Raw genomic sequence first — 7,500 nt, forward strand, 5'->3', positions numbered from 1 at the left:
TGATTAGCAATGCCAAACGTATGAGTACTCGATCTCTCCCCATCCCTCAGGTAGGGGGAAGAGTTAGTGGTCATACCCTGTGAGAGGGGGTACCTTGAGAGGTACACTCAGAAACCACAATCTTCCACATATGTAATTAGAAAAGGGGGGGAGTGGGTGGAAATAGTTCTGTTTGTCTCTGTGTGTACACCTATCAAAATATTTAGCTGTCATATTCACTAGTGGCATACACTAGTATCTTCTAAAATTGGACCTAGTTTCTTTCTGACGATATCGAAAATATGCAAAAGGAGAAACGAATAATAGTAAATCAATATGCTTTTAAGCTATGGTGTCGACTTAGCAAAACTAAAGACCATATCCTATGAAGTGATAGGTTTAAAGAGTATATATGAAAGTCAAAGGCTAGGCCTATACCTATTTTTATATACCTAAGCTGCATTTGGCTACGTGAACGAAAATGTTTATATCAGGCATCTAAAAAGCCATAATAAGAAAAATACACAGATAATTCCATTTAAGGATATAGTTATGATTAATTTAGTCAAGCAGATGTAAAAGAATTATGTAGAAATTTACGAAAATGTTTTGTCGGAGTGAAGTAAGTGTTAAAAACTGAGCTTGTTTCTCAATTCTGATTTGAAGAAGAAGCACCCACCCGCCGACAAGTAAACAGTGTGACGTTAGCCGTTTCTTAATTTGATAATTTTAGGGGATTTCTAGGGATACTAACGCGGTAAAAATCCATTTATCTTGTAGTTTAATGTGGTGTGATCTTTTAAAAGCAGTTATTGTCATTGGGGGTTAGCAGGTTACGCTTATTCATCGATTTCTGACCAAAAAAGTTTCCTGAAGCAGTTATGCCACTGGAAGATACGTCATAGAATCCGTTTTCTATCACTGGATGTGAAAAAATGGGAATTTGTACATTTTCGAGGAGAGAAGACTCCATCGGTTTGGATTTTTCGTCTTTGTCTACGTCAGTGGAAAAGGTGAGTGATGTTTCATTCCCTAACACGAATATCAACGTAGCAGGTGTGTAGAACATCTAAAGGCATAAAATAGTGGTCAATACCAAAGTGATATTCTCGACTGTTGCAAGGGATTGTGATAGTAAGGTGATTGCATTAAGTGACGTTGATATGGTGTAAATAATATGCTCGAAAAAACGAATTTTCAAATCAGTGTTAAAATTTTCTTAAACTACTTGGCTGGCGAAATCGTATGTTGTGTTTTAAGCCCAGCCTATTATAGAAGAGAGAGAGAGAGAGAGAGAGAGAGAGAGAGAGAGAGAGAGAGAGTATTTCTAACGTAATTAATTACGGTATCTACCGCAAAACCATAGTTTCAGCTATGGTAGGCGATCCACCATAACTCAAAAACTATGGGTTTCCGACAGAAATCATTTTCGGAAACGTTCAAAACCCATATAATTACACTGCATTCCCCGTATTAAACCCGTAAAAGATATTGGGTGCCGTTATAGTATGTGGCCTGCCTTTTTGGATCTGTTATAGTATGTGGCCTACCCGGTTTGAATGTGTCCTACCTAAGCCGGTTTGAATGTGTCCTACCTTAGGAAGACCCCCGGACCCCCCCCCCTTACACAACATTAACATTAACTACATAGTAAAATACTGAAATCCATGTGTACTTACATGATCAATATTCGTAATAACAGTATGTAGGCCACATACTATATCAGAGACAAAATTCCGTAGGCCACACTCGAAAGGTAGGCCACATACTATAACGGCACCAGATATTGTTCTAATGTGATGATGTATCAATGATTCTAGGTCATACTGGGAAATGATGACGGATGGATTTCACTCCAAATGGGAAATATTGGGGATTGGAGCTCACTCATAGTTGGAAATATTGGGGATTGTAGTTTATGGGTACTGGGAAAACCTATGGAATTTATTTCTCTATTCTTGGGAAATGTAAGGATTGGAATTAGCTCTAATTTGGGAAATTTGGGGATTGGATTTCACTTATTCTCAGAGATGTTAGGGATTGGATAATTCATCTATCAGGGTTAGTGATGTCAGTTCAACTTGTAGGCCTTTTTAAGGGGCTTTGCAGTAGGCCTACTTCCTTGTCCCTTAGCCGCCCTTATTATCCTCCTACTTTAATCCTGTTCTTGAAACCTTTATTCCATCTTGCTGTCCGACCTCTTCTAACTATTATTATTATTATTATTATTATTATTATTATTATTATTATTATTATTATTATTATTATTATTATTATTATTATTATTACTACTTGCTAAGCTACAACCCTAGTTGGAAAAGGATACTATAATTCCAGGGGCTCCAACGAGGAAAATAGCCCAGTGAGGAAAGGAAACAAGGAAAAATAAAAATTTAAAGAAGAGTAACTTTAAGATAAATATTTTCTGTATAAACTTTAAAAACTTTAACAAAACAAGAGGAAGAGAAACAAGACAGAACAGTGTGCCCGAGCGTACCCTCGAGCAAGAGAACTCTAAGCCAAGACAGTGGAAGACCATGGTACAGAGGCTATGGCACTATCCAAGACTAGAGAACAATGGTTTGATTTTGGAGTGTCCTTCTCCTAGAAGAGCTGCTGACCATAGCTAAAGAGTCTCTTCTACCCTTACCAAGAGGAAATTAGCCACTGAACAATTGCAGTGCAGTAGTAACCCCTTTGGGTGAAGAAGAATTGTTTGGTAATTTCAGTGTTGTCAGGTGTATGAGGACTGAGGAGAATAAGTAAAGAATAGGCCAGACTATTCGCTGTGTGTATGTGTAGGAAAAGGGAAAATTAACTGTAACCAGAGAGAAGGATCCAATGTAGTACTGTCTAGCCAGTCGAAAGACCCCATGACTCTCTAGTGGTAGTATCTCAACGGGTGGCTGGTGGCCTGGCCAACCTACTACCTACAAATATAACTTAATGGATTTACGTGAGATGCGCTTGGATGCTGAATGATCTCACATGCCCCAGCTCCATGTTATATAGTCCAAATTCGTAAATCAGGGCTGTGCTCTGAACGACCTACCTTTTCAACGGGTTTTCGTAGACTTGGTGTATTTGGGCAACTCTGTTCAGAATTTAAAGGAGATATGACTGTAATGAGTCCAGTTTGGCCATTCACTTTTCATTTTACCTTTTGAGTATAATTGATTTTAACCCATTTATTTTTTTCTTATTACTGGTGAGTTTTCGTAAATATATATATATATATATATATATGTGTGTGTGTGTGTGTGTGCGTGTATATATATACAGTATATGTAAATATATATGTATATATATATATATAAATATATATATATATATATATATATGTACAGTATATATACACTATATATACGTGTGTACAAATATATTTATGTATATATATATATATATATATATATTATATATATATATATATATACACATACACCAAATGTATGCATGTATATGTATACACAAACATATACAGTATATATACTGTATGTATATATTTGTATATTCTATTTAACCATATCACTTTTCCCATTTAAATCGGTTAATACCTAGTCAATTTATCCATCTCATACTCAGCCCCGAATTTAAAGTCTTCTGGGATGAAGTTGCTACCTCGCACCCTTTTTTATTTGGCCTTAGCATATGCTGTTCTCCATACAAAATTCAGACTACAGTTTAAGGACGTCGTTTGGGATGCATTTCTGGTCCAGGATATTAGTCTTGATTTGTAGAAATCCTTTAACCACAGGATTAATTTTCTGTCAAATGTTTACTCCCAACGTAGAAATAGATTCCCATCTTCGAGTTAATCTCCTGGAAGTATTTTCATTGAATTACAAAAGAATCACCCTAATCAGGTAGTTGAATTGGTGGAACTTTAAAAGTTCAAAATTGCGATGAATTATTTTATGTTGAACAGGCTGTCATGAGTCTCTTTTTATTGTGTATTTATGAAAAATTTATTTTAATGTTGTTACTGTTCTTGAAATATTTCATTTTAATTGTTCATTACTTCTCTTGTAGCTTATTTATTTCCTTGTTTCCTTTAATCACTGGGCTATTTTTCCCTGTTGGAGCCCTTGGGCATATAGCATCCTGCTTTTCCAACTAGGGTTGTAGCTTACTTTACTTTACTTTGACGGCTGCTTTTCCCGTCCCATACAGCAGGGGAACCTTACTCTCTACATGACCTTCGCTGTCGTTTTACTTTGTTCGTTCAGAGTATTTAACGTTTCATATCATGCATTGCTCAATTACTGTTAAATTGTCACTGTTATACGACTTACGGAATAACCTTTATGAATAATGAGTCCGACACCCCCACCAGACCTACCCTCTCTCGTTATGTGAAAGGTGTGTGTAGGGGTGTCATTTCAGTGATCTTTGCCTTGTCCAAGTTATTTAACCACGTTTCAGATAATGCTTCGATAATGATAATAATAATAATAATAATAATAATAATAATAATAATAATAATAATAATGATAATAATAATAATAATATAAAAAGTACCGGGAGAAATATACTGTAAAGCCCCAATTCCGCACTTGTGGATTGGCCACGCGCAAGAGTATGCATCATGCCAGATGAGGTTTCTCAAACGTCCAGTGATCAGTCGCCATCTTGAAATCTTGTAAGTACAGCCCATAGAAATTGGACATTAGGCTATTTATATTAGTAAGCATCTGATGAAGGATGACTAGTCTATGTAGTATTTTTCCAAGTACATGAGTTATTGAATAAAGGGTTCTTTATCTTATACTAAAAAATCTTATAGTTTTTTTATATTGTGTTATACTTTGAGTACAGAATAAGTAATAAAATCCATGATAATTCTGTTTCTTTTATTAATAGAATAGACATTTTATAAAATATATAATTTCAAAGTTAAATGAATAGAAAATATATAAATCTTTACTCAGTACCCCCAATAAGGGGAGTTTTGAAATACAGACGAGCATCGATAATAAGAACTCATTGTCATTTGAGCCTCACTAATGCGATGACGAGGTTCGGATACAGAAGAATGGTTAGGATTCCTTTGGTGCGGTGACGACCAGCTCTCCCTCCTTGGAGAGGAGGGAAGTGATGGCGTCCACTCTGATGGCGGCTGGTAACTTGACCCGACGGCTGAAGCTCTTATTTGAAGACCTTCCGTCCTTGTCCTTCACTTCCTTCACACCCTCCACCAGGAGCTCGTTCTGCTTTAGAGCCTTTACTTAGAGGACTCCGCCAACAAAGTCTCGGACATCGATTTTGACCTGCAAGTCAGAAACACGAGAATTATATTTAGTTGACTTTACTGGGTACATATCAGGAGGAAATGTTCCACAAGATTATGCTCCTTTACTAGCAATAAAGCAGTATCCTGTACAAAAAGAACTCCGCACAAACAGAACCAACAGTTCTTTGGGATTACCTGTACGAGGAACATGGGACTATGCTTCGTAAACAAATGCATATATTAATGTTAACAATTTAAAGAAAAAAAATCATATGGCTGGGTAAATTTTCTTTTCACTGATATACAGTTTTTATATTGCTCAAAAAGAATTAGTTTTTATATATGTAAATAGTGAAGGAAATTTGAAATATACTTAAAATGCATTATATTAGGCTCAATGGAGTAGAATTCCCCGGACATAAATTTATATTATGAGATTCAAAAGATTAAGATGGTGTTTATAAGATTGAATACAATTATTAGAATTATTACTTGAAGTGGAATGGATATTGCTTACCTTTAGAAAACTGTCATCCTCTACCAGAGACATTTGTTGGTCCTCCAAGAGGGTTATATCATGTGTATCTTTGAAGAGGTTCCTCTCCTGTAAAAAGCATCTTCAAAATCATGGTGAGCCTTTGCAAAGAAGTCATCATGAGAAATGGACATATCTCGAGAAAACAGACTGTCAGTCATGTTCAAGCCTTCAGTAATGCGTCTGTGCAGATTATACTTTTGGCTATTCTCAGAAATTGACTGAGAGCTGCTTGTTTGTTTCGAGGGATGAGATGAGGACTTAAGTGTGCTTGCGTGGTTCGATAAACTGTGCGATGTGTTCCCAGATAAGACCGTTTCCCTATCTAGAGATCTAGGAGTTGTGGGGGGTTTAATATGTTTTTGTTTCTTTGGGATAGTGATTATTAATACACCATCCGAAGACTTTGTAGATGAAACAGATTCAGAGTTTACCAGTCCTGGAAAAACGAAATTCCTGCAGAAACTTTTGGTAGAAACAGAGCCTCCATCTTTCTTCTCTATTTTTCCTTCAACAACCAACTTGTTTTCATCAATAACTTTAATCTTCAAGTCCTCTGTTTTAAAATCATGGACATCCATCACCACCTGCAAAAAAAAGTATGATTATAATATATCGCTTGGTTTTATAAATATGTATGAAAAGATAAAAGATGTTTCAGTTACCTGAAGTAAATAAACAGAAGTTACAAGCTACTAACCTTGTGGCATTCGTGATCTTCAGATACAGAAACTGCTTGATTCTCTTCTACCATATCTTTTTCTCTCAAGTTTCTGTAAGAGGTTATATCGTGTGCCCTGGACAATGTTTCTCCCTGTTTTTCCATGACCTCCTGTACTGCCTTTTCAAAGTATTGACGAAGTGATGCAAAGTGGTCATCATGAAAGAAGAGTCCTTTTTCAAACACTGGCAGAAATGATGAGTCAGTGTAATCCTTCAGTGTTTTGTTGGAAAAGGATTCTTCTCTCTCTTTATTAGTCAATTTGATATCCTGAGAATTTGTTTGTAAGTTTGAGGAAAAAGAACTTGAGGAGTCAGCTGAGAGCATATCTCTTTGATTCTTTTCTTTTGGGACCTTGATAGTAAGAATTCCATCTGATGACATTGCTGAAGTAATGGCCTTAGTCTTGACTGGACCCGGAAAAGTGAATAATCGCTGGAAGCTCTTCTGTGAAGATTTCCCTTTGATTTTCTCTTCCACTTTACCTTCAACCTTTAGTACCTTCTCATCAATAACCTTCACACTAACGTCACCACTTGTGAAGTCTTTAACGTCTAGAACAACCTAGAAAATAAGAAAAATATATATTATGAAAGGAAGTGCTTAAAGTTTTGAATATTGTGTTGCTTAAGAAATTTTGTTGCTTAAGATATATCAATACTATTTTCACCTGAAAATAAAAATCTGAACAAACCTTATGGAAAGTGTCGTCTTCTGTGAGAGAAACGGCCTGATTTTCTTGCTGTAGATTCTCCTTCCGGAGGCTCCTGTAGGCTGTCATGTTGTCTCTTGCGTTACCTGCAGATGTCCTCCCAAACTTATTCAGAACCTCCTCGACAGACTTTTCAAAGTCCCGTCGAGCAGTGTCGAAAAAGGAGTCGTGGAAGAATGATCCTTTCTCTGAGATGGACAACAGAATATCAGAATTGTCGTCCTGTAAGAAACCCTCTGGAGTGGCATCTTTGCTTCTGTCTGACTTGAGAAACTCCTTTTCGGTTTTGTCAGTCGAGCTAGAGCTTGTGGCTTCCTCATTTA

General features: G+C 36.4%; 2 protein-coding genes across 2 annotated transcripts in view; one reads left to right on the plus strand and one right to left on the minus strand.

Moving 5' to 3' along the window:
* The first annotated feature begins 664 nt into the window (after nucleotides 1–664).
* Nucleotides 665–7,500, plus strand: part of LOC137657050 (glutamate receptor ionotropic, kainate 2-like) — a 229,407-nt gene continuing 222,571 nt past the window's right edge. The window contains exon 1 of the mRNA XM_068391412.1: nucleotides 665–992. The gene's annotated coding sequence lies outside the window, so the exon portion shown is untranslated. The remainder of the gene's footprint in view (nucleotides 993–7,500) is intronic.
* LOC137657257 (serine-rich adhesin for platelets-like) overlaps nucleotides 4,822–7,500 on the minus strand; it is an 86,181-nt gene continuing 83,502 nt past the window's right edge. The window contains 5 exon segments of the mRNA XM_068391595.1: nucleotides 4,822–5,246; nucleotides 5,727–5,821; nucleotides 5,824–6,331; nucleotides 6,445–7,029; nucleotides 7,160–7,500. The exon segment at nucleotides 7,160–7,500 is cut by the window's right edge and continues 271 nt beyond it. Of these exon segments, the coding sequence (XP_068247696.1) occupies nucleotides 5,016–5,246; nucleotides 5,727–5,821; nucleotides 5,824–6,331; nucleotides 6,445–7,029; nucleotides 7,160–7,500 (1,760 nt within the window). The 3' untranslated portion in view covers nucleotides 4,822–5,015.

The sequence above is a fragment of the Palaemon carinicauda genome, chromosome 18 (genome assembly GCF_036898095.1).
Source record: "Palaemon carinicauda isolate YSFRI2023 chromosome 18, ASM3689809v2, whole genome shotgun sequence".
NCBI lineage: Eukaryota > Metazoa > Arthropoda > Malacostraca > Decapoda > Palaemonidae > Palaemon > Palaemon carinicauda.